The sequence below is a fragment of the Zeus faber genome, assembly GCF_960531495.2.
Source record: "Zeus faber genome assembly, chromosome: 11".
Taxonomy (NCBI): domain Eukaryota; kingdom Metazoa; phylum Chordata; class Actinopteri; order Zeiformes; family Zeidae; genus Zeus; species Zeus faber.
In genome coordinates, this window is record NC_137205.1 from 23,018,620 (window position 1) to 23,044,113 (window position 25,494).

The 25,494-nt window shown below is 45.9% G+C and overlaps 4 protein-coding genes across 6 annotated transcripts; 2 read left to right on the forward strand and 2 right to left on the reverse strand.

Moving 5' to 3' along the window:
* Positions 1–1,551: 1,551 nt before the first annotated feature.
* On the reverse strand, positions 1,552–11,310 carry mfsd11 (major facilitator superfamily domain containing 11). Its single transcript, XM_080009180.1, has 14 exons — positions 11,039–11,310; positions 10,531–10,676; positions 10,385–10,440; positions 9,536–9,643; positions 9,295–9,374; positions 8,628–8,724; positions 8,029–8,087; positions 6,985–7,141; positions 5,721–5,764; positions 5,540–5,605; positions 5,253–5,378; positions 4,440–4,614; positions 3,394–3,529; positions 1,552–2,773 (listed from the first exon to the last, which is right to left on the reverse strand). The coding sequence occupies exons 2-14, from the start codon at positions 10,624–10,626 to the stop codon at positions 2,612–2,614; spliced, it is 1,362 nt and encodes a 453-aa protein (XP_079865306.1). The 5' UTR covers positions 10,627–10,676; positions 11,039–11,310; the 3' UTR covers positions 1,552–2,611.
* Positions 11,311–12,003: 693 nt separating this feature from the next.
* Positions 12,004–15,412, forward strand: srsf2b (serine and arginine rich splicing factor 2b). Of its 2 annotated transcripts, none has more exons than XM_080009184.1 (4): positions 12,004–12,124; positions 12,274–12,691; positions 13,508–13,819; positions 14,663–15,412. In XM_080009184.1, the coding sequence occupies exons 2-3, from the start codon at positions 12,297–12,299 to the stop codon at positions 13,794–13,796; spliced, it is 684 nt and encodes a 227-aa protein (XP_079865310.1). In that variant the 5' UTR covers positions 12,004–12,124; positions 12,274–12,296; the 3' UTR covers positions 13,797–13,819; positions 14,663–15,412. The 2 variants fall into 2 exon arrangements, with proteins under 2 accessions (XP_079865310.1, XP_079865311.1); XM_080009185.1 differs by having other exon boundaries at positions 13,520–13,819.
* A 7-nt stretch (positions 15,413–15,419) lies between these two features.
* Positions 15,420–18,050, reverse strand: mettl23 (methyltransferase 23, arginine). Of its 2 annotated transcripts, none has more exons than XM_080009183.1 (5): positions 17,592–17,742; positions 16,613–16,717; positions 16,275–16,512; positions 15,863–15,947; positions 15,420–15,776 (listed from the first exon to the last, which is right to left on the reverse strand). In XM_080009183.1, the coding sequence occupies exons 2-5, from the start codon at positions 16,694–16,696 to the stop codon at positions 15,614–15,616; spliced, it is 570 nt and encodes a 189-aa protein (XP_079865309.1). In that variant the 5' UTR covers positions 16,697–16,717; positions 17,592–17,742; the 3' UTR covers positions 15,420–15,613. The 2 variants fall into 2 exon arrangements, with proteins under 2 accessions (XP_079865309.1, XP_079865308.1); XM_080009182.1 differs by lacking the exon at positions 17,592–17,742 and adding an exon at positions 17,918–18,050 and having other exon boundaries at positions 15,426–15,776.
* A 306-nt stretch (positions 18,051–18,356) lies between these two features.
* Positions 18,357–25,230, forward strand: jmjd6 (jumonji domain containing 6, arginine demethylase and lysine hydroxylase). Its single transcript, XM_080009658.1, has 6 exons — positions 18,357–18,669; positions 19,431–19,819; positions 20,220–20,506; positions 24,059–24,194; positions 24,294–24,432; positions 25,004–25,230. The coding sequence occupies exons 1-6, from the start codon at positions 18,541–18,543 to the stop codon at positions 25,133–25,135; spliced, it is 1,212 nt and encodes a 403-aa protein (XP_079865784.1). The 5' UTR covers positions 18,357–18,540; the 3' UTR covers positions 25,136–25,230.
* The last annotated feature ends 264 nt before the right edge of the window (positions 25,231–25,494 follow it).

A 25,494-nucleotide genomic window follows, 5' to 3' on the forward strand; every position in this document is an offset into this window, starting at 1 on the left:
ACTAAAGTCCCAGTTCCCTCTTACGACTGTGTCCACGTCTCCGCTGCATCCCACGCTGACTTGCAGCGTCTCCGGTCGCTATAGCAACGAGAGGCAAGGAACTACAGTCAGGACACTTGAATCCTCCGCACTTGTTTGTTTCTTTTTTTTTTTTTTTTGGGACTCGCTCTCCGAGCAATCTCTAAAAGTTTCACTGGGACTAAAGGAAAACTCCCACCTATGAAGCTTCCTGCGGATCGACGACTTTCTGAGCCGCGAAATGGAAATATTGTAGTTTTTTTAAAGTGTTTTTGTAGTTTCTTGTAGAACGCATGCGCACTAGTCTCCGATTGGTCAGCGATCTTCGTATGATATTAAGAATAATAGGCTTATTTATTATAATTGACATTATTTTATTACTGAAACATGAATAAAAGTTATATATAATACCACAATTATTGATAATATCTATGTTGATAATATTAGTTATTAAAAAAAAAAAACAATGTTTCAATTCTTATTATTAGTAAAGCTGCCTGAACACCATCTCCTAGGAGCTCAAAATGGGTGAGGACTGCTGCCGACCTCTAGATGTGTAAATCCTACAGGTAATAAAATGCCTTTACTCCCACGCCTAAAAGTAGAGCCATATTTGTGTCTCGGAGAATTTTGAGGGCAGTTAGGGCCGTCTTCCTACGCTTCAGCCGCGTGATAAGTACGGGCCCAGAGGGCGCACTGAGGGTGACATGGAAGAACCATTTCATAACAATGGAAGAATGAATTCAATGTAATAATCGTAACCCTCGTGAAATGAAAAAGTGTGCTGGCCCTGCGTGTGTGTGTGTGTACGTGTACGTGTGTGTGTACGTGTACACGCAAGGGGCTTCTTCTTCCTATGTGGCGTATACTGGAGCCCGGGCCCTCCAAATACTCGGCTTTATAGGGGGTGAGTTGTGACATCACAAAGAGAATAATAATAATAATACCCCCTGGTGAAACTGTCAAATTGTGCCGGCTGTGTGCGGAGTTCCCCTTACGCGTTTACGTATGTTTCCATGACGACTGGATTTCTCTGCCGCACTCTATTCTCTCATTGGAAACCTCTCGGGCAAGATTTTGCCACAAAAAGTGGACACACACACACACACACACACACACACACACACACACACACACACACACACACACACACACACACACACACACACACACACACACACACACACACACACACACACACACACACACACACACACAAAACAGCAGGTTGGGTTGGCTGGCGTCCAAAGGCCTGGAGGTAGAGATGGGTCTTGATCCTTTATTTAAACAACATCATTAACCTGTTTCCTTGTTTGAATGAGCTGAGGGAAAATTCAATGCACCGCCGGTAAAAGCACATTTGGAAAAATGCTTATTCTCCATGGCCCGGATTTTGTTTGGTTTCGTGATATCCTTAATCACTATTAGCAGTCGGTACGAAGTGGGTAGAATCGTATGTAAGTCTAGTATAACGCAAGGCAGGCATTCCAAAAAACATTTTATTCATCACAAAAACAAGCAAGGTGTGGAGATCTTCAGCATCTATTTTTAATTACTACAGTCAAGTATAAAATCATCTTCGTAATGTGCGTATAGTTCCCTTAGTGGCCTAAACAGACGTCTTTACATCCAACCTTAAAGTAAAATATAGAGTAATTTAAAGCCCCAAAACCAAAACCCCCCGCTACCCACTCTGTGATCTCTGCGATCCTCAATCATCTATTTTAAGTACGCGACGCGCGGATTTTGAGATTTTCCGTCAACCAGGAAGAGAAGGAGAAATACAGCAGGGGGGGGGGTTCCTTCGCATGACCCGACACATCGAAAGGAGAAATACAGTAGTATCTTTACTCTCGTGCTGGGATTTTATTTTTTTGTCCAACTTAACCCACCACCCCCCCACCAACCGTGTTTCCTGAAGGTCTTTTGCGGGCGAGAGGAGGGTGCTGCGCCTTTCCCTCGGGTCACCCCACCCTTAAAATCCGCAGCCGTACCTCCGTCGGTCACAGAATCATAGGCAGAGAAAACACTGTGAGCGCCGCACAAAGCGTGGCGCCCCATGTCGGGTGAACATGGCTTGAACAAGAGTAAACATAACATTCCTGATCACTTTTTTTTTTTTTTCCCTTTTTTCCAGTTTTTTTCTTAGCTGTCTCCCAAACCCAGCTAATTCACATTGTTACTCCAATGGTGAATGTGTTGTTAATTTGATAATCTACACAGTAAAAGCGGATTATTACACGCGTGTGGTCACGGTTTTAAATAGCACGAGTGAAATTGAATTGAAACAACAGAGTATTTGCCGCGTGTGACGACGAAATGAAGAGTGTGCAGCAAATTTTTGGCAACAAAAGGCTTCTCTGTGCACGGGCAATACTGTTCTGTAAGAGTCTGGCAAATGTCTCGAGACGTTTTTACGGTGATTTTTTTTTTGTTTTGTTTTGTTAGTAGATCCAGATCCATCTGGGAACCTGAAATCCCTTGGGTGGTGGGGGGTGGGGGTGTGGGGGGATGTTGGGACAGCCGTCAGCTCAGGCGTCCGGCCCCGGAGGCCTGGTCCAGCGAGTGGACGTGGGCTACGGGTCCCCCGCTCTCAGATGCTGTCGTAGTCCGAGTCACTCCCGGCGGACACCACCATGCGCTCGGCCACGAAGAAGGAGAGTGAGCCCAGGAAGCCCATCACCACCAGGATCAGCAGCTGCCAGTGGAGCAGGAAGTAGTTGCTGTAGAAAAAGGCGGCGGCGGCCATGATGGACTGCGGAGGCGGGGGGAAAAAAAAAAAGTATGTATGTAATACAAGAAGTATGAGAAAAGACACCATTACAATCAAACACTGTCAATATGTCGGTACATTCCTGAAGCCTTTTTTTATTTAGAAATAAATCAACTGAAAATTAGTGAATGGATGAACTGTCTAAAATAAGATAAGACTTAATTCTTCCCCGGAGGGAAATTCAAGCCAGATTTATAGTCACGGCACATACGAGCCGTGTGGCTCGTGGCGTGTGCACTACCAGAGAGCGCAAGCATTTATAATTGCGCGTTGCCGTGGTGATGTCGTGGCGATATTCTCCCGAAAGACGGGTCGTTGTGCACAAAGCACCAGGGGAAAGTGAGAGAACTGCAGCAAACATTACAAAGAAGTCCGTTAACTAGTGGCACTACGGAAAGTAGTGGCACAATGGTAACTAGTGGCACAACGGTAACCAGTAGAATGATGGTTGAATTAGTGAGCCTCATACACAGTAGGTCAGTCTACGGTAAGTAAAAGTTACAGTATTGTGGCATTACTACAGTAATAAAAGTGGTGTCCCTAGTAACAGTATTATTATCATTATAATGATTATGTGTTTTCTCTATTTTGCCAAACATTACCTGAATGAACTTGAAGACAGCAAAGGCCGGAGCGCTCTCCTCCCGGTACAGGAAGCCCACGATGCTGAGCAGCTGAGTGTTGAAGCAGCTGTCGCCCAAACCCAGCAAGAAACTACACAGCAAGGCCACAGGGACACTGACACACACACGCACGCACGCACGCACGCACACGCACACGCACACACACACACACACACACGTTAAAAATAACCACTGCTTCAGTAAGTCCTTGTCCTATTGCGTGATTGCGTGAAAATTTGTGATTATCAGAGATCTGAGTTTCTAGGGTGCTAGATGTTTTATTTAAAAAAATATACAGTGTATATACACAGTATATATATATTTTTTTCCCCAAATAACAAATGTTTTATTTTGACCGCTCCTTTAACACAGGGTTTCTAATATAATGGCAAAATAAAAAGATTAACAGTCCGAGGAAATTGAGATATTGTATATTATAGTATATTATAATATACTATATATAGTATTATATAGTATATTTACAAATCAAAACACAAATAAAAAATAGAACACATCAATATTGTATATTTTCTCATGAACATTATAACAATCAATTAGCCTTTTGTTTACTGCTTATTCCACTATCACCAGGCTCTATTTTAGACCTGTACCAAGGGTTTGACAATGGTGACACTTTTGCAATTTCCCTTCGGGGATGAATAGTATCCATCCATCCATCCATCCATGCATCCACCCATCTATGCATGCGCCCATCCATGCATCCATCCATCCATGCATCCATCCATTCATGCATGCATCCATCAATTCATCCATTCATCCACCCATCCATGTTTTTAAATACAGTTTGGAGTTCAAACCCCTCTTTAAACGGTTAACACAGTAATATCAAAATAAACTTTCCTGTAAACGTATCTTGATCTGTTCTCCACAAACGACTCAACTCATGACCGTAAATTTGAGATATACTGCTAAATTAACGGTATCGCAGTGTATCACGGCGCACTGCACACGTCCTGGGCGTCGCTGTGTGCGACCGTTATTCTCTGCAGATTCTCTCTCTGTACCTGGGACCGATGTAAGTGGGAAGGTCGGTTCCCTTGTCCGGTGCCCGAGGGGCGTCGCTGGCGATGTTGAGGAAAATCAGGTAGTAGGCCACGAAGTGAGTGATGAGCCCCAGCAGCACCACCGGGTTCCTGCCGTACTTGTTGCACTTGTTCAGCATTCCAAACACGCCCCCTCCTGGCCACACACCGCCACCGCAGCAATAAAACAGACGGACAAAAAAAAAAAATAATAATAAAATAAAACACCAGATCAGAACGAAACTTTACTAAAACTGAAACTCGTGACTGAGAGGACTTTCCCGCCTCTGGACCTTCCTGTCCTTCGGCAAAAATATCACACTGTCATTTATTTATTTTTTTTCCCCATGGTATAACGGATGGGGAGGTTGTTTTTGGATTTTTTTTAATTCTCAGTGTTCTTGATCTAGTCGGTAAATTTGGTACGAGAGGCCTTTGTCAAAAGTCTAGGATTGTGTCGATTTCAAACAACATTTTTAGTCAACAAGGCCGAATAAACCCCGAAGACATGTTTTTTAGAAGACTGTGCATAGGACATTATTTTAAGCCATGAGAGTTATACATTTGAAAATAAAATGATCGGATGAAAAATCCAGTAAAAAAAAAAAAAAGAAAAAAAGGAATGCTGGTCACTCTGCGTATGTTTGTATCTCGGTCTGTAGATTTTCAATTTCGCACTAAGCTACATCCTACGTTTTTTCCAAATGGTCTTTACGTCCCGTTTTGAATCGCCGGCCCTTCACAACGCCGCTCCAAACGGCAGCGCGGAGACGGAGGAGGAGGAGGAAGACTCACCCAAAATCTCACCCACGCCGATCAGGATGCCCGAGACGCCGATCAGACTCTTGGCGTCCTCCCCGAACGCCCTCATGGAGCCGATGCACGTCCCGTACACGCCGCTGTAGAAGGTCAGCTCCAGGCCTGGACGCGGACACAGGGACGCATTGCCTCATACTCCGTTTGCGTCACCCTGCTCTAACTTACTCACGCGTTTGTACACTCTGATTTAGTTTTATCTCGACTATTATTGTTCCGTATAGTGTCACACTCCGCTAGGTACCACTTGTGTCCCGGGAACCCACCGGTGTAGGCGATGGAGACGCTCAGCAGCAGCATCTCCTTGGTGACGGACAGTTTGCACGCCTTCACTGTAAGGGGAAAAACAGAGCGCACGCGTCACACACAGCGTCGGGCGCCCTGCAGCCGTGTGGAGAGAGGACGCGGCCAAGGGGAGGGATCAGAAACTCCCCACTGCGGACGTACCAAACGCATCCAGGGCTTGAGAGCAGAGGCCTGTCGTGGGTGATCTGCAAGAAACAGGAAGTCAGAAACGTCTATATATATATATATATATATATATATATATATATATATATATATATATATATATATATACATACACACACACACACACACACACACACACACACACACACACACACACACACACACACACACACACACACACACACACACACACACACACTATATAAATAAAAACTACTCATTTTGCGTGGGGATTTTTTATTTATAAATCACCCACTCTTATTCATGAGCCATAGAAGTAGGAAAACTATGAAAAAAAATACAATTATAAAATCTGAAATGTCAATACATCATTGTCAACATAATAATTCTGAAAAACAAAGTCGCAGACAAAGTTGCTGTGTTGTCGTTCACAATAACAAGACTTACAAATGACATAAAGAGATATGCATAGATGCAATCAGGACGCATTGAGGCTGGATTTGAATCCGATGCAATTGCGTGTGTGCCAAGTCCAAACCTCCCAAACACTAATGCCATGAGGACCATGAATACCTTTTCAAAATAAAATGTTGTGGCCAAAAGAGGTGCGAGCTTACGTTTTGGAGTGGAGAAAGGCAACTGGATTTAAAAGCCATTCAAATACTAGGTGGATACAAGTCACATGGAAATGTCAGGCGTAACTAGGGCCTTTAAACTGTGATAAAGAGAAATGCCTTCCCTGTTACAAAGTGCTTCGCAAAAGGAAGGAAAGCAGGAAACCATTCTCTTTTTATGACGATAACACTTTATGCAAAGCTTTATCTATAAAAGTGCAGACACAAAGATATACACTAATAATGAAAAAATAAGTTCAAACAAGCAAAGTCATTTAAATTAAATGGACGTAAAAAATAAATAAATAAATAAAAAGGGCTGAGCTATATAAATGACTTTTCAGTGACTGGAAAACAATCAGTCAGCTGATCTGTTAAATTGGGGGGGCTGTGTGTGTGTGTGTGTGTGTGTGAGACAGTGTACCTGTGGCCCTGCTGTGTAGTGTCTCAAAGTCCTCACCTTAACGGACCATGTCCCCCACCCCCGACTTGTGTGTGTGTGTGTGTGAGGTTTTTCAGTGCGCACACACACACACACACACACACACACACACACACACACACACACACACACACACACACACACACACACACACACACACACACACACACACACACACACACACACACACACACACACACACTCACACACTCACTCCACTCACACAGTGACTGAGGTGCTGTCCATGGAGTCGGCCTGCAGGACGCCAGAGTCTTCGGAGGGCGTGGCCTCGGTCTCTGGCTTCTGGATCAGGAAGAAGAGGAAGCAGCCGACCAGACTGATGACCGTGAGCGAGACGAACACCGTCCGGCGATCCTTGTCTGAGGGGAACATGAGTCACACACACTTGGTCACACAATGGTCTTCCGGGTTTACCATCGGAATAATGCATCAGAACATATAGGATTCATGCAAAAGTCTTTTTCTTTTTTAAATATGTATAGTTTGACAAGCTGATGAGCGGTCTGAACGACAAATGAAGGAAATTGATTCAAATATCAACTCATGAAAAGTGGAAATAGTCAACTATCCATTTGAAAGACTAAAAAAAACAAAAAAAAAAAAACAAAGATAAAAAAAAAAAACCTTTATAACTGCAAAAAGTATTTTTTTTTATGAGTTGGACTAGTTGGTGAGCGGCCTGAACGACAAATGGAGGAACTTACTTCATAAGTTAACAAACGGCAAAATATTAACAATTTAAAAAACAGGCTTAAAAAACATTTTAAACATTGACAATTGAAATTGATGAGACGACAAAAAACAATCGTTATCACCGCAAATGATGAAATCGCTTTCACGCAGGTTTCAGCCTTTCGGAGCAATTATCGGGCTGAACCTATCTCAGGTGTCAATATCGATGAAAAAAAGAATAAAATAAGTAAAAGACATGACTCTCAAGTCAGGAACATTTTTCACGTTCATGGTTCGCAGGTAGAAACAGTGAGGCCAGATTTCCAAAACGCCCGCAGAGACGTGTCTGCAGTAGGTCTATGAATAAAAATAGAGACGTACTAGTTAACGCCGACTATTGGTTGCTTTCTGAAGGCATCTTAAACGTACGAAAACTGTGATATTTTTGACACGCTAATAGTACTGTCTGCAGCGCATCCTGCTGCGGTGAACCATGACTCCCCGAGCGGCGACACGCATCACACCTCCAGATTCTTGCCGATTGACCGAGCCAGAACCGAAGATTCCCAGATACCTGTGATTTGAACATGTCCCTTCCAAGCGATGTAGATGTAGAGGTTTCCGAAGAACAGGCTGCAGAGGGAATACGAGACGTTAAGAAAGTTAGAACGGAAACGGCGTACAACACGCTTTGACCGGGTGATAAAACGTGACGCTTTTACGACATCGACCGAACACACACCGGCGCCATCCACTATCAGCACTGTGGGCTAAAAGTGTATCTGAAGTGGAGGGATTGTCCAACGCCGTCCCGCTGGCGTTCACAAGGTGAAATGCCGCCTGCGTCCAAAACTCAAAACCGTGCGATGAGCTTAGCGACCCAACGCACCGTCCATGAAATATCTAGAAACCGATAACAAGTGGCCTTCGTGAAACGCACCGCTCTTCAAGTCAAACAGCGGTGCTTCCAACGCTTTGGGGCTGTGGAAACCGCAACGAAAAACGACACGGCGCTCCTTTAAGAAGGAGATTTAATGAGAAGTTCTCCTTTTGAAGTAGTATATATGACCTTGAATAAAATGAAAATTGGTATAGGAACGTGATTCCAATGCAGAAACACCGGAAAACACCAATGCATACTTCATTGACATACTCGGATAAACAATATTTTACCTGAATTGCAGCAGAGCCCAGAATATTCCGCTGTTTCTTCCGATGTTGGAATCGGTGGAGTTGATCGCCAGGACGTTCCCCTGAGCCGTCCACAGCACTATGGCACGGGAGCAACAAACAAACAAACAAACAAACAAACAAAACCGGTGAGACAATGTCGATGCGGGGCTCTGGAATATTACCGTTTACTTTTGTTTTCAGCTTTCGATTTGATCACAACGTCACCGTGTCGTCTTTTGGGATTATCGTTGATAACAAGACCGTAATATTGTCCCAGCGTGAGTTCTGAAATGCTTGATTTGGTCTGATATCATAAACAAATAAATGACACGTCATAAAATAGGATAAAAAGGAAAGTAAAAAAAATACAACTTAAAAAATATATACACACAAATAGCCAAAAAATACAAAATAGAAAGAGTCAAATATATAACGATCTACAGAATATACAAATGCAGTTCTATACGCAGGATAGGTCATTGGTATAAAGTATAACTAAATGATTCCATGTATTTTACTTTTGTATTTTGTATCAAAATCTTGACAATTATAACAAATTCCTCCATATCGCCCCGCCTTACATTTGTCATGTATTAGGTCTGATTAGTCGTCTACCAGCTGGAAATGGTACATATAGATACTGTGGGCACGGTGTGTGACTTTGTACCTGCTGCCCCGATGCCGACCAACACGGAGGCCATGTAGAAGCTCCAGGTCATGGGGCTGATGAACATGGCGATGTAACCGCTACGAAACAAAACAACAGCAAAGGAAACACAATACACCCTGAAATCCTCGTGCACGGCAAAACTTGGGAGCCATGGCCCCAAAGACCGTTACGGGTCTGTGCGCATGCCTGTGTGTGCGTGCACGTGTGTGTGTGTGTGTGTGTGTGTGCGCGACCATACCTGTACAGAAGGCCGCTGAAGAACATGGAGAGCTGCGGCCCGATGACGGCCACCACCGACGGGGCGATCAGGTTGGAGGCGGAGAAGACGCCGTAGATGATGGACATGCTGCCGGGCGGGGACGGGACGCGGTTAATATAGTTGGCGGCGTGCGACTGACCGACGGGTTACAGCAAAGGCTAGGCTAGCTAGGGCGGCAGCGGGTGCTAGTGATCGGAAGATTGCCAGTTCGATCCCCGGCTGGTAGTGTGCTGAGCTGTCCTCGAGCAAGACGCTCAACCTCCCAACTGCTCCCGCCGCTACCAGGGTGGCAACCCACCGCTCCTAGATACGGCAGATACTGGGATGGGTAAATGCAGGGAACTGATTTCCCCACGGGGATTCATCGAGTATACATTATTAGCTAAGGCTAGGTACTTTGGGAAAAATCTTGCAATTTCCCAGAATGCAGCTGAGAATCCATTACCCTTCTGAACTCTTTGTCGTGTGCAATGTTTGAATACATTTAAGGAATATCTTTTGAATTGCTGCCGTTCTCTTTTACGCCTGTCCCCAAAACCTGGTAGGCCCACGCGGTATTTTTACGAACAAAAGGCCAATTTCCTCATTTGGGTGCCAACTGCATTTTGAGGTTAAACAAGCGGAATCACGACACCCTTTTGTCTATTTAGGAAGTGTGGGCTTATAAGACTAAACTGAAACCTGAAAGACTTTATTGGGCTGATTGTAGACACATAAGCCACCCATAAGAGTTTTGACAGGTTAATGGGTAACGCAGTGTATGATCCTAAAAAGGAAAGTTGTGCGTGTGTGTGTGTGTGTGTGTGTGTGTGTGTGTGTGTGTGTTACCTTGTGTATCCACTGCCATGGAACTGGGTGCTGTTGATGCTCTTGATGACCGTTTGCTGAAAAGATCGGGACATTTTGACACAAACCCAACAACATGCGAGCGATAGCACCGGACGCCAGGTTTGCAGCAGGCGTAAACGTCCTACCTCTATGTTTCCACACGTCTGGAAAGCGGTGAACATCAGCATGAAGCCGAAGCCCAGGACGATGATGTTCATCAAGGCTTTGCCCTCCGGAGTCATCTTGCGGCGTCAGATTCGGGAGGAAAAAGAGAAAGATCCGCCAGCGCCACCTGGGAATATACAGACAGACACATAGATGGATAGAAAGAGACAGAAAGACAGACAGACAGAGACAGAGTAGATAGATACATAGACAGATAGGTATTTTATTCAATGCAGAGTGAAATTGCAGTGTTACAGCAGCTCACATAAAAAAACAAATATGCAATAATAATAAATACTAAGAATACAAATAGAAAAACATAGGCAATGTGCAATAAACCTAACAATTGACACAAACAAATACAAAAAAAAGGGCAATATACAATTAAGCTAAAACTGAACAACAAACCACCGAATCGAGCTAAAAGAGGAAAGGTTAGTAGGTATGAAGGTATATGCAGGTATATAATAAGTTCGGAGCGTCTCTCACGGCAGTTATTATTGAGGAGGATCCGACTCCACCGGCTGAAGATGCGTCTTTCCCGACGATCCTGAGCGTGAAAACTCACTGGTTGTTATTTAGCGACATAACTCGGCTTTTAGTTGCCGTTGCCCTTGCCCCGTGTAATTACCGACTTTCTTTTCGATAGGACTGTGTGTGTGTGTGTGTGTGTCTGTGAGCGTGTTTGAGTGAGTGAGCGAGTGTGTGTGTGTGTGTGTGTGTGTGTGCGTGTGTGTGTGTGCGTGAGCGTGTGCGTTCGGAACAACAGTGCCAGGACCGTCCGGCAGAATATGCGAGTCATGTGAGCACACGTCAGCTGACGGGAAGGCCGCGTACTGGCGCTACATCCCGGCAACTCGGCAGTTCTCCCCTCCGCGTTGGACGCGCTCCCTCGGTGGTGTTGGTATAAAACGACGCGTATCCGTTTCGCGAAACATGTGAATTACGTAAGCACATGTGCGTGGACTTGAGCCACGGCGCAGGTTGGACCGAAATAAGACGTGTTTGAGGGTAGAATAAATGAATACAAACAAAACAACAACGAAAAAAGAAGCGAGAACAAAAGAAAAACGCAAAGGGGACTTTGTTCACTGTCAACGACGCGCTCTGCTGTGATATCACATCTGTTATGTCGGTAAACGGCCCGAAATGACGACTTGGAATTCGAACTTTTGTTCCTTTGCAGGTTGTCCGAGCGGGACGGTTCCGATTATTCCGAGTTCGAAATTCAAAAGAACGCAGCGCAAGAACACCCGCGTTGTAAACGTTAACTTCCGGGTCATTTATAAATAAGAAATAAATAAAACCGTGTACTGGTTTTTTTTTCTGACATTTTGTAGCCGCTTTGGATAGCCGCTGTTTGTTTGGTTTTTTGTTTTTGTTTTTTTTTTTTTAAGCAAAGGAGCTTACCACCATCAATTATAAGTGAAAACCGTGGGCTCGTTGTTTAAAACGAGAGGTCACACCGGAAGTAGAAAACTAAGCCAAAGCACAACCGCCACACATCTCGCTCGCGACGACGAGGAGGAGGAAGAGGACGGCGACGTTGGAAGAGTCTCCGCGGTTCACGAGTCCGTAAGTAACCCCGAACCGCGTGCGTCGGCCAAAGAACCGTTCGTACGTCTTCCCACTTCGACCATCTGGCGATATCATCTTCCGAAGTGCGAAGCTTTTGACTATTTTTTTTATTTTATTCTATTTTTCTCTCTCTCTCTCCTGAGAAGGGCGCCCGCTGAAACTCAGCACAATGAGCTACGGCAGGCCTCCGCCCGACGTCGAGGGCATGACGTCACTTAAAGTGGACAACCTGACGTACAGGACGTCGCCCGAGACGCTGCGGCGCGTGTTCGAGAAGTACGGCCGCGTCGGCGACGTGTACATCCCGCGGGACCGCTACACCAAGGAGAGCCGGGGCTTCGCCTTCGTGCGCTTCCACGACAAGCGCGACGCCGAGGACGCGATGGACGCCATGGACGGCGCCCTGCTCGACGGGCGGGAGCTGCGGGTGCAGATGGCCCGCTACGGGCGGCCGCCCGACTCCCACCACGGCGGCGGCGGCGGCGGTGGCGGCGGCGGCGGCGGCGGCAGGCGCGGTGGCCCCCCTCCGCGGAGGCACGGGGGCTACGGGCGTCGAAGCAGAAGGTAAAGGGGTGTCCGTGATGCTAGTTATTTTATTATTTTTAAATTTATTTATATGTATTTGTACGTCACATGCGGTCAAAACAATTATAATCGAAATCTTAAAAGGGCAAAAAGACAGTAATATTTAAATAATGGAAACATATATAAAATGGTGTCCCGGGGGTTGCGGCGGCCGGCGTTGGGCACGGCCATTCGCGCCAAAATGTCCCTAAGTTGGGGGTTATGGCCCAGTGTTGCTGTTGTGATCGCTGGACCGTAATGGGAGGCGTCAAGTTTACGGGTGACCCAACCCCGTCGTTGTGTGTCTTCCATTCAGTTTGAGGTGCGCTGCCCACTTAAAGGAACACGGCGCATGCACCCGAGCCTTTTATTTGCCATTGAGAGAAGCACCCTCGGCTCGCCACAATATGAAAATACTTCAGAAAAATACCCATTATCATAATATGCATGTACATACATATTTTGATAATGGATGTTTTTGTCCAATATGCAGTTTATTATGCATAGGATGCAAGCATACAGACAAAGATAAATATACAGATTAATTTGACTCTCAAATACAGAAAAAAAAAATAGATGGACACAGATTACATTTATATCTATTGAATAGGTATGTACAGATGTTGTAGACCTGCAGATTCACTTTGTTTAACCAGTACCTATACTGGGGGATGATGGAATAAGGTAGTGAACGAGAGTGTAACTGACAGTCGAGGCAGCTCCGGTCTCTGTTTTCTTGAAGCGACAGACTCGTGTGGACACAAGTTGTTGTTTTGAGAGACATACATCATCACTCAACCCACTGAATGTATCCAGCTGTTCTCCCAGCCCCAGACGCCGGAGACGCAGCCGATCCCGCAGCAGGAGCCGCTCCCGGTCCCGCAGCCGCTCCCGCTACAGCCGATCCAGGTCTCGGTCCTATTCCCGCTCCAAGTCCGCCTCTCCCAAGAGGAAGAAGACCAAGTCCCCGTCTCGCTCCCGGTCCAGGTCCAAATCAAAGTCCAGGTCCAGAAGCCGCTCTCCCGTGTCCAACAGGGCGTCACGGTCTAGATCTAAAAGCCAGCCCAAGTCCCCTGGAGAGAATGGAGGGCAGACTCCTCCTTAAAACAGCTTCAGAGTAAATTTGAGGTAAGAATGTTAAAAAAAACATGGGATACTTTTCTGTGAATACTCTCTTGCTTATTTTCCCCTTTCTCAATGTTTTTTTTTTTTATTTTTATTTTTTATGACATTGGGCTCAATAAGCCGCTACCCAAATGCCCAAGGCTTTTAGCTTTGGTTGATGTGTGTATATATTGCATTTAAAAAAATGTCCTAGAAATCAACGCCACAACATGTCAGTAAGGCAGGTTTATAATTCTGCCAATTTTATCAATTTCAGTTATTTGAAAAACAGTTCTGACGGTAAACCGATTCTGGCATTTTCTCCATCCAAGCTGTGGTGACCTGTTTTGCAAAGGTGGAGTTTGCCGTTGGCTGTTTGAGCTGAGCTGGGGCAGAATGTGCTGTTAAACTGGGGTGTGTGAGCTGCCCGCGGGCTGCCCCCTGCTGGTGAGGGTTGCTATGGAGCAGGTTGGAGGCAGTGAGTGTTGGGGTTTGTGTTGCGGTACGGCTGTCCGCAGCATCGCATCCCTAACAAAGGGGGGAGACAGTACTTGAGGGGAAGCCAAGGTTTGTCCATCCCTACTCCTGTGTCAATTCCTTTTTTTTTTTTTTCTTTTTTTTTTTGTTGTTGTGGTTTTGTTTCCTTCCTTCACACTTGCTTGTTAAGTGTTTCCTCGATCCCTGTACCACATCTTGAACATATTTCCGGAGCCAGGCTTTTACATAAAAATTATCTAATCCGTGGTACAGTGGTTGAGGGTTATACACACCCATACAATGTCAGTTTTGGAAGATAAGGGGGAAAAGACTGTTGGAAACCTTTTTTGTCGATGGCTCTTAACCACATCTTGTTTTGACGTTTTTCAGATGAAGACTTCAAAGCTTCGAGTTGAAGACTGTGGATCCCCCCCCCCCAGCAAAGATTTTGTAGTGTAAAAGGTTACTATTGTGTCTTCCTTTAGACCACCATGACCCCCCCTTTTTGTATTTTATTTGCCTCAAAAAGGCTTGACTTTCATTTATGGGCTGTAATATTCCTTTCATTTCCAAATAAGCATCGTTCTATGCTAGCTCAACAGAAATCTTTTCTGTGTTTTAATTTGCTTGAGGGATAATTTAATGTCATATCTGAATGTCTAACCTTTTTAAGCGGTTAAATGTTAGGTCATTTCAAGGCCACCAGAAATTTTAAGGTATCGCTAGGTAAGGTATGTCTAAGAATTAGTTAACTGATTACTAGCCTTTTTCTTTTATGGTTCTAATCTTTCTCCTTGTATTGTTTTTGTGCATTAGGCGCAGTTGTGTAGCAGTTGAATATTGCTGGTTAGCTGTTAAGGTGGCGTATTGCTCTGCTGAGTGCGTGGATGATTCCAGTATTCTCCAGAATGTGACTCCTGTGACTACCGATGGTATGACAGCTGCAATTATACACTTTTTCAAGGATGCATTTTCTTTTGGTCCCCTGTAAGGTAATTTGGAAAGTAAACATTATTTTGAAGTTACTCTTAATGGAGGTAATGCAACCTATCCTACCCACAATGCATTCCTCTTTCCCTCTTCAGAACATGTATTTAGTCCAATGTGAATGCAAATAAAGATTTGGTGATTTGTCTAAAATGGCCTTTTGTTTTTCCAGTTTGTCGTGTGTACAAGATGCATACAGTACATGAATCTAAATGCTTATCCGGGTCTCTGATTTACACAACTGTATACAATTTATTTGTTCACAATAAAAAAAAAAACAATTATCAAACAACACCCTGAGACCATCCCAGTCAAACATATTGGTCTCAGTCCTCTGTTGCAATTGGACTGTGGCTACTCCTCCACCTTCAGTGTGATGATCATCATCTGTATGCTGTGGCTTCCTGGAAGAGTTGATCCAGCCAGCTGAGCTTTATCGGCATCAAAAGCTCCCAGCGGGACGTCGGTACTCTTTAACTTCCATTTGTGGAGCAACGCTTCGATGGACCAGTCAGCGCTGAAGGGGGAGCGGGATACACAAATGATAACATGGTCATTAAAAGAATATGATAAACAACATTTATTCAGGGCTGGGTGAAACACCTTCTTTCTTGATATGTTGTCCAAAACTGGGCTTTGGGGTTCTTCCTTAGTAGAAAAGCGATGGTCACAAGAACATCTTCAAAGTCTGTAATGGGTTGTAAAACGTTAGCAGCTGTAAAACACACGCTCTTGATATTTTCACATATGGGATAGGCAGGCAGAAACTAAACTAGTACATCTATCACTGGGCATAGGAGCTAGACACTGATCTGGACAGTAGAGTAAATCACCTCGCTTTCTTTTTAAACATGGGCATGTTGGATAACTCAGGGGAAAAAAATATTAATTGTTTGGTTTTTAGATATTTTAGTTATGAATCATGTTGGTGTAGACTAATAGTCTGTCGTGTGCATGAAATGGGGAAAGGGGGATCGTCATTAATTTGAAAAGAAATACTATTGTTTTAGTGAACCTTCGGGCTCGTAGAAAACATCTGAACCCAGGATGATATCCAGTCGGGGAAGCTGCACAAGCTCCGGTGAAATTTCCCCCCAGGTCAGTCCCAACACCAGCACCTCATCCAGGCTGTTGGTGGCGCAGCTCCGCCGGCAGTTCTCCAGACACAGCGGGAGCTCTGCGCTGTCCGACAGGATCACCTTTGCACCGCACTTCGCCGCCACCACACCTGGCAAGCTCACACCCGCGCCAAGCTGCAAAATCGGCACCCAACAAATATTTGCATCATACATCTTCGTGTCAGGAGCTTGACTTTCCCCATTACTACATTGTGAATTGAAGTGTGCTCTGCACCTCCAGTATGGTGGCCTGCTTCACCGCTTCGCTGTGCGTCCACACGTACTGTGCCAGCACCACAGCGCAGGGCCACACATACATGCCGTATTGGGGATCGAGGACCTGCAGCATGGACAAATAAGTACGTGTTCACAGATTGAGTGATGAAAGGAAATTACTCACTTCTGTGATAATCTGATATGTATTTAGTTGTAGGTTTTGCTGTTGTTGTAGGTTTTTGCTAACTCTACTGCTGGTGTCCTGCCAAAAAGGGATCTTCCGCCAAAAACTGATTGCCATCCGCTGGGTGGGCTATGATCACAAGGTAGGAGCTGCACTCACTTTTCGACAAGTGCAAAACTGCATTTTATGGTTTGACAAGTGTAAAACTGCATTGCATGTGTTGTATTGGGCCTTTAAATGTATTTAAACTGGTAAAAAAAAGGACTGGGTGGGCTTTGATCTGTCAAACATAACCATCAAGAGTGAAATCAAGACATTGTGAGGGAGAAATAACCTTTCAGTCACAACGTAAGAGCTGCCCTCACTTTTTGGCAAGGGGAAAACCACATGTTACCTCTACATGTCACCTCAAATATATAACCCCCGTGGATGGAAACCAAGTCATTTTGAGGCATAAATAACGTTTCGGTGACATGGTAGATGCTGCAATCACTTTTTGGCGGACGATCACTTTTGGCAACGACAGCGGCTCCACCTACTCGGCATTCCTTCATTGTAAAAGGTGTGTTTCACTACACTAGAAGTTTTTGATAGTTTCATTTTGATCTACAATACTTTATTATTGTATATACACTGTATATGGTATGTTATTAATATATAGAGATGTATAGATTTTTCCTAAATGTCAGTCCTAAATGCGACTCATCTTCACATGGATGATCTTTAAATCTCGACCCTTGGCGGAACGACCACACCGCGCTTCCCACCATTGCACACCCCTTTCCATTCTCGCACCGGGCTGCATTACGCGCACCGGAGTCACCGTCGTTCACCGCGGCCTGGATCGACTCCCTTACGTCGCGCGGCTGTGACGTCACGGCCACGCTATCGCCTACCGTGGCCGTTTGCTCTGCGGCGTGAACGTGCGCACACCGTCTGACTTTTTAACCGTCTACAATACTACACATCGTCTTTTTTTTTTTTTTTTGGGTGATATCCTGTCTTTGTTTCTTATGTCCTTCGACGCGCGGGGGAAATGCCGGACGCACACACGCACGCCCCCCAGCGGGGGGAAGGAGGCGGTGGAACCGGACTGAACCGGAACTCTAAAGGTAAACACGGCATCCAACGCCCACGCACCTCGGGGATGGACACGGCGAGTGAGCGCTGCGCGCCCCCGCGTCTCTCGAAGGTGAACTCCTTCTCGGCCACGTTGAGTTTCTCGGGTCCTCCGCGAGCCATGATGCGCACCTCGGCCTCATTGTTTGGGCTCTTTTTTTTGGGGGCGGCGGCGGGGGGGGGGGAGACCCGTGGCGGAGAGGAGCGAGGTCCGCGCCAACCACACTTGTCTTGTCGGGCGCCGGTGTTCAGCCAATGGGATTTGTCGGCACACCCGACCGGGGCGTTGTGTTCCGGACCCCGGCCAATCGGCGCGTTCGGCCGTCGCCGCGCCGTGGCCAATGATCCCCCGCGTAACAATAGAGGGACGGGAGTCTCGGCGACCATCCCGCCTGGTTGCGTTGCCGTCGTAGTCCAGCCGACGAGTGAGCCCACGCTGGTCCGCCCGGTTCCGCCTCGCAGACGGCAGCGAGGCCGTGCCCACAACCCCCCAGCGGCAGCACCGGATCGCCGGCGACGCAGCACGCCGGCACGCAGCACGCCCGCGCGGCCCCAGCGAATGTGCCCCCCCCGTCTGCCCCAGCTTGGCTAGATAGCTAACCCCGGTAGCTAAGGCGGTCCACTCCCAGGTCGCTGCTGGAGGAATGAACCACAAGAGCAAGAAGAGGATCAAAGAGGCGAAGCGCAGCGCCCGGCCCGAACTGAAGGACTCGTCGGACTGGGCCAAGCATGGCTACTGCGAGACGTTCGATGTGTCACATCGAACGGTTAAGGTAACTGTCGGACCTTGGCGCGGCTAGCCGAGCGCGGGTAGCCCAGCGTTTCCCCCGACGCTTTTAGCCTAGCCCGGTTAGCCTAGCTGCCGCGGAGAGCCTGCACGTTTCGCGTGAGTGCGTTTGGTCACGTAGGCAGCGCCCCGCGCTTGCATGGACCGAATGCCGAGCTACTTTAATGCTCCATTTGAGTGTTTTAGGCAGTTGGAAAGTCGCGCAAGCACCACGTACCGGAATCGGTACTGGTTTAACTTTGAAATTTAAAGTACCCCCCTTACGTCACTACACTACATGTGTGTTGGTGGTAAACCAGCCTGCTGTCTGTTCTGTCTGTGGCTTGACTGAATTCACTCCAAGTCTGCAAAACCACGTAAAAATCAGCAGGAGTTTCGCCAGAATAATTTCGAGTACATACTTTAATAAGGTACAGATTACCATTTGAAATGTACGCCTGATAAAGCGGTTTATCGTTCATTCGTAGGTATATTTTACATCAATTTTAAGTTGATTTTCAGGTTGATTGTATGTGATAAATTTGTGTTTGTCCTGGGGCTGGAAATTATTTTCCTTTCAAGTTGAGCGGATTGAGGAATGACCACCAGTTGTTTGGATTTTTCGTTTTCTTGTTCTGTTTGGGTGTGTCATGAGTTTAGATACAGTGTATTTATTTTAACCGATAACCGATTCATCACCTACAGACGTCTCTCATATCCACACTCACCTGTTGGACTTTGCCCGTTAATAAATGACTGTGTTGGCAGGACAACGTTGAGCGCATCGACACCCTGCGACTCGCCCCGGAGGAGTTCATCAACCGATTCGAGAGGCCGTACAAACCCGTCGTGCTGCTGAACTGCCAGGAGAGCTGGCCCGGCCGCCAAAAATGGACCCTAGAGCGCCTCAAGCGGAAGTACCGCAACCAGAAGTTCAAGTGCGGCGAGGACAACGATGGCTACTCCGTGAAGATGAAGATGAAGTACTACGTGGAGTACCTGGAGACGACCAGAGACGACAGCCCTCTGTACATCTTCGACAGCAGCTACGGCGAGCACGCCAAGCGCCGCAAGCTGCTGGAGGACTACCAAGTGCCGCTCTTCTTCAGGGACGACCTGTTCCAGTTTGCAGGGGAGAAGCGCCGTCCGCCCTACAGGTCGGCACTGATATCACCAAGCAGAGATGGGAATCGCGAGAGCATTCTATAAGTATCACAATTTGGCGTCAAAATATATTGCACTTATTGTTTACTTTTAACACAAAACCCTGGCTGAAAGAATCGTTTTTCCAATGAGACTAAACATCCCGAGTCATACTTAAAGAAAATAACCGCCAATCCAAGGCCCACCCTTTATAGAAACTGAAAAAACCATATAACCTGGTAGTAATAGTAACATATAATGAATACAACAAAATACTATAACAGTATTCAAGCCAAAAATAACAAAAAACAAGTAAATTTCCCTTCTACCCCCAACACTTGAACTTCTGCACATGTTTTCCTCTTCTGTTCCTCTGAGCTGGCCGTTTCTCCTTGTCCCTCTCTTTGTCTGCAGGTGGTTCGTGATGGGCCCGGCGCGCTCCGGCACTGGCATCCACATCGACCCGCTAGGCACCAGCGCCTGGAACGCCTTGGTGCAGGGCCATAAGCGCTGGTGCCTCTTCCCCACCCACACCCCCCGCGAGCTGATCAAAGTCACGAGGGAGGACGGCGGCAACCAGCAGGACGAGGCCATCACGTGGTTCACGGTGGTGTACCCGCGCACCCAGCAGCCCACCTGGCCCGCGGAGTTCAGACCCCTGGAGATCCTCCAGAGACCCGGCGAGACCGTCTTTGTCCCAGGTCAGTCGGGCTGCGGGTGCTGGAAGTAGTGCAAAGAAGTGAATCGGTAACCGTACATGGATAGCGTTTCAATCCGCCAGAGTTAGAATCCACCACTAATTAATGCTTATGCGGCAGATTTAAATAGTCCTAATGTCCCTGTAGAGAAACAATAAATATGTGCTCTGAGTTTTTCACACCACAGAAAAATGTGTTAACCACCCAGCCAAATTTGAATGAATTATAAAATCGGCAAATACATAAAATGGGGTTTCAGAATCATAAAAAAACAACAACAACAAAAAAAAACAGTTCCCTCTGTTCTGTAACGCTGGAGGGTGTGTCCGCTGAAGACGATGAAACCGCGCCCAATCGCGGGAGAGGTGCAGCCTCTTTCAAGTGTCAAATACCAATAATCCAATCAAAAAACGGACTGTTTCTCGTTGTTTTGATTTAGTTCTGAAGTTAAAAATAGAACATGAGAAAAGGGGATATTTTATGCAGTGCGCATGCTGGCTCCCCCGGCTATGTGCGCTCACTGGGAGTCCTGCCTCCCAGGGGGACTCTGTTCCAGCTCCTTGTGCACGGGGAGAGCCCAAACTGGTGTAGGCTGTAGTAACTCGTGATTGAGTGGGGGAAACACTGAGGCTTATGCGCTCGACTCTTATATAGTATTGGCATGGTCCTACCTGGCCATGCCGAGTAGGACCGCTCTACATCGTCGGGTCATGATTGTGGCCCGCCCCAAAAATCCGCAACACAAAAATGGTAAGAAACAGGTTAATGATCTAACTCCACAGTTCAGCACTATGTTGTTGAGTCTTTTCACATGTTTTCAGCAGTTACTTTCTAACATGTATAACGTGTTTAGAAACAAATCCCTGAATTCAGTTCACAGGGACATTAAAGTACCTGTAAACTGAATAAATCTTTTAAAACTAAAAACATTTCTTACATTTCTTGCATTGGCCCACTCCCACTAGCCTACAGCCTCATTCCTTTGTCTGAGAGTGATGGAGAGAGGGAGCCTGCTGCAGATCCACACCTCTTATGGCCCCGACCAGGGGGTCATGAATTTTCAGGTCATTAGCTAACGGCTCATTTCACACCTTGGGTCAACTGAAATAAAGTTGTGATAAAACCTTGTTTTTACCTATTTAGACATCAGATTTGATCAACTATTTTGACTTCATTATATAGCCAAGACCCAGATTAACAACTTTTGTATTGACAAAACAATTCCTGATTATATTCCAGTGTGTGCGACGACAACATTTCTGGCGGGAACATAAAATACAAAAACATACTCTTTATATTTTGTGTGTTTTAGATCTATCTAAAAGCTGCATCATGATACTGAGCAAACTACTGATGGCATATCAATGTAGCTGTGATTTTCCTTCATATAGATATATCAACCACTTTGGAGTAGGAGTGTGTTAAGTTGACTATATTTAGATAAATATCAGACCACACCAAAATCACAACCCTTCTCTGAATTCAGCTTGGACTTCAGAGGGTTAAAGTATTAATTTTGCACCTGCAGACAACCCAAGCTATATATTACAATTTTACCGTCAGAATTTGAGGTCAGGACGATCAACAGCGTTACTTTGTCGTGCCCCCTACTGGTGCTCGAGGAAGCCATGCTGTTCAATTTATGTCCCAGAAAATGTGGTACACATAGCGCTGCTAAATTGCCAATCACTGAACTCAAGTATATTATGGAAGGATTTATCACCACGACAAGCCCATTCTATACAATATCACTGTACATGCTCTATATTGTCTGTGTATGAATCCCAAGTTAAAAGTGCAATCATCTAGTTGCACTTTATGATAATGTAACACAAACCAGGCCATAACTATTTGTATTTTTTTAAATTTAAATGGAACTCCTTGTGAATCACGTAGGACAATATTTTAATCTTCACGATGATGCAATACCATCAAAAGGCAGATTATAAATCCGTTGTTGTCCTAGTTGCAACACGTGCAGAGTCCAAACCCAACCACAGCAAAACGGCAGCGAGTTTTATATCATTCATTACAACGCGGTTGAGGCGACGATGCTGACTTGACAGAGCTGCCGTACTAATAGCTGCTCTGTTTGCACTCCTCGCCGGCGAAGACAACATGAGAGGTTTCACTGTGACCTAGATTCCCCTAATTCCCCATGCCCTCAGGATACAAACAAGACTGGATTAAAGCCTCTTCTCCTCCTGGCACCAGCTCTGTGTTCTGAAATCTGCATGCCCCCTGTAGCCGATTACAACTACGGCTCCAAGTTCCTGGACCTGTGGCATCTGTCGGAGAGGTTGTTTTGTCGTCTAGAAAGAAGGGCCGTTGTTGTGTTAAGGCTTTGTTTATGGCAGAGTCAAAAATAAGAGGTTCAGTGTTGTCGCTATACCAAGTTAAAAAAAAAAAAAAAAAACATGGGTAAAATGAGATGAGAAGGCGCTTTGTTGTCCCCGTGGGGAAAATGTTTAAGGCTTGGGGAACTTTATTTATATTGCAAGTGTCCTATTAGAGAGAGAGAGAGAGAGAGAGAGTGTGTGTAAGATTAAAAGTAAAAAGATGAACGAAAGCACAAATGTGTCAAGAAGAACCCCCTTATAAACACAAGACAAGCGGCGTGCACAGGTGGTCAGTTTAACAGGTAGAACAGGAATGTTTGGCGTCCACTTTTGAAAGCATATTACATGTCACCGGGTAGTTTACTGCAGCACTGTGGAGCATAGAAACTGAAAAAAAAATGGCTTTGTCAAAGTTTTGTTTTGCACTCTGGGAAAACGACCTGACTCGAAAATGGGAGTGACGTTGTGACCGTATAGTACACTTTATTAACATCCTAGTTGGATTACGCAATATGGCATTTCCAACATATCACCAAGTAACTTCAAATGTGGGTTCCTATCATGTTAAATTACTTGTGATAGTCGTGAGCGGTAAGTCCACTTCAGAACAGGGAACTGGCATCGACAGTGACCCACAGTTTCTCTTGATAACCGACTTTCTTTGCCCTTCTCCCTCACTCGCCCTCTTCCTGATCCCCAACTTAACCCAAAATATACTTTAACGTATATTTCTAGTGTGTGGATGTTTAGATTAAATATAGATACAGTGGTACCTCAACTTACGACTGCACCTACTTACGACTAATCCAAGATACGAGCAGCGATAGTCGCGAAAATTTGTATCGACTTGCGACTTGCAGTTGGTGTGTCGGCAGCCAGTCAGCAGCCAGTCAGCAGCCAGTCAGCAGCCAGTCAGCGGGCGACCTACATGGTGTGTGCACGTAGTTCGTGGCTTATCAATATTTTTTCCATATTTACTGTGTTTGTGCTGTGTATTTTGTTTATTTTCACCCTTCATGATTTCATAATTTATATGGGAAAAATTGCTTCGACATACGACTGTTTTAACATACATTCTTATAGAACGAATTACAGTCGTAAGTCGAGGTACCACTGTATTAAAAAAAATTAAACTCTGGAAAGATGCTGTTATCTACGCACCTTTTTGTCTGGGGGCATGTAGTTGAACTTGTGTTGTGACGTGGTGTGTGTCCAGGGGGCTGGTGGCACGTGGTCCTCAATATGGATACCACCATCGCCATCACCCAGAACTTCGCCAGTTCCACAAACTTCCCCATCGTGTGGCACAAGACCGTCAGGGGCCGCCCCAAACTGTCCAGGAAGTGGTATCGGTGCGTACGACATTCTAAGACGGAAATGTGTCGCCTTTGGAATAAGTGGAAAATTTAAATTGATATGATCCTTATTTTCTTTTCTTTTTATTTGGCCAGCATCCTGAAGCAGGAGCGTCCCGACATGGCGGCGCTGGCCGACAAGGTGGACCTGCAGGAGGCCACCGGCATCGCCTCTGACAGCTCCAGCGACTCTTCGTCCTCCTCTTCCTCAAGTTCCTCTGACTCCGACTCTGATGTACGTGCCTCTCATAAAAGTCAGACAACTTCTCCCCCCTCCCCCCCCTTTTTTATTTTTCCCTTCTTCTTTTTTTTTTTTTTTGCAAATATAAATTGGTGGGTTGCAATTTGGCAAACATTTTTAAAAAGGAACTAATTTGGCCCGGAGGGAAAATAGCTGGGAAAAATAGAACGGCTGAGTTTTAGAATTAAAAACCAGCATGAACTATATTTTGGCAATTATTTTTATTAAATGGAGCGAGGCAGCCGCTGCAACCTCTCTGTCGCAGTGATGAACTCAGGCAGCTATTATGCAAAAGCGACCGTGGTTAAAAAATGATAGTATATCATAGTATATTTCAATGTGTCTGGTCTATTTTGGGACATTTCAACACACACTCTGTTACCTGCACAAATGGTGCGCTAGGGCGAAGAGATCATTTAGTATCATCACTATCTTGTCGTGTGAGTAGTATTGCCAATACTACTGTATGTCTGTATGTAATCTCATGTAGTCATTGTATTTCCTCATCTGTTCATGTGTTTCTTCCGTCTTCAATCCATCATTCATCATTCCCCCCACACCACAGGCCGAGTCCGAATCGGAGGGCGATGCCATGTCGCACCGCAGGAAGAAGCGGCGGACGTGCGGCGTGGCGGCCAACGGCGACAGCAGCACGCACGACGACTGCGTCAGCAAAGAGCGCAGCTCCTCGCGGTGACCTCACCCCGCCCTCCTCCACCACCCAGCCTCCATCCAGCGCTCCGGAGGACCACGCCCCCACCAGGACCTCCTCTGCGCGCGCGCGCACACACACACACACACACACACACATACACACACACACACACATACAGACAGACACAGACTTAGTTCTTCGGGGAATTATGGGCTTGTTGTTTCCTCTTTGGTCTTGTTGTCTCTTGAGGGTGGTGTGGTGGTGTGGTGGTTGCATGGCTTCACGGTACACTGCAGCACTTCTAATCCAGGTGATATGTCTCAGACACAACACTGCTTATTTGTCTTAAAAACTGTTCTGTGAGCGGATCAGGAGTCGGAGTTGTCACATTACGGCAGTAG

Bases quoted from the DNA above. Each gene is read 5' to 3' on its own strand.
- mfsd11 (XM_080009180.1), bottom strand. From the start codon at position 10,626: ATGACTCCGGAGGGCAAAGCCTTGATGAACATCATCGTCCTGGGCTTC. The intron at 7,142-8,028 runs GTATCTGGGAAT...TGTTCCCCTCAG, and splicing joins GGGACATGTTCAAATCACAG to ACAAGGATCGCCGGACGGTG. The intron at 5,606-5,720 runs GTACGTCCGCAG...TTCCCCTTACAG, and splicing joins TCAAGCCCTGGATGCGTTTG to TGAAGGCGTGCAAACTGTCC.
- srsf2b (XM_080009184.1), top strand. From the start codon at position 12,297: ATGAGCTACGGCAGGCCTCCGCCCGACGTCGAGGGCATGACGTCACTT. The intron at 12,692-13,507 runs GTAAAGGGGTGT...GAATGTATCCAG, and splicing joins TACGGGCGTCGAAGCAGAAG to CTGTTCTCCCAGCCCCAGAC.
- mettl23 (XM_080009182.1), bottom strand. From the start codon at position 18,019: ATGGCTCGCGGAGGACCCGAGAAACTCAACGTGGCCGAGAAGGAGTTC. The intron at 15,948-16,274 runs GTTCACTAAAAC...AACCCATTACAG, and splicing joins TGTTTTCTACGAGCCCGAAG to ACTTTGAAGATGTTCTTGTG. The intron at 15,777-15,862 runs GTGTTTCACCCA...CTCCCCCTTCAG, and splicing joins ACAACATATCAAGAAAGAAG to CGCTGACTGGTCCATCGAAG.
- jmjd6 (XM_080009658.1), top strand. From the start codon at position 18,541: ATGAACCACAAGAGCAAGAAGAGGATCAAAGAGGCGAAGCGCAGCGCC. The intron at 19,820-20,219 runs GTCGGCACTGAT...CTTTGTCTGCAG, and splicing joins AAGCGCCGTCCGCCCTACAG to GTGGTTCGTGATGGGCCCGG. The intron at 24,433-25,003 runs GTACGTGCCTCT...CCCACACCACAG, and splicing joins CCTCTGACTCCGACTCTGAT to GCCGAGTCCGAATCGGAGGG.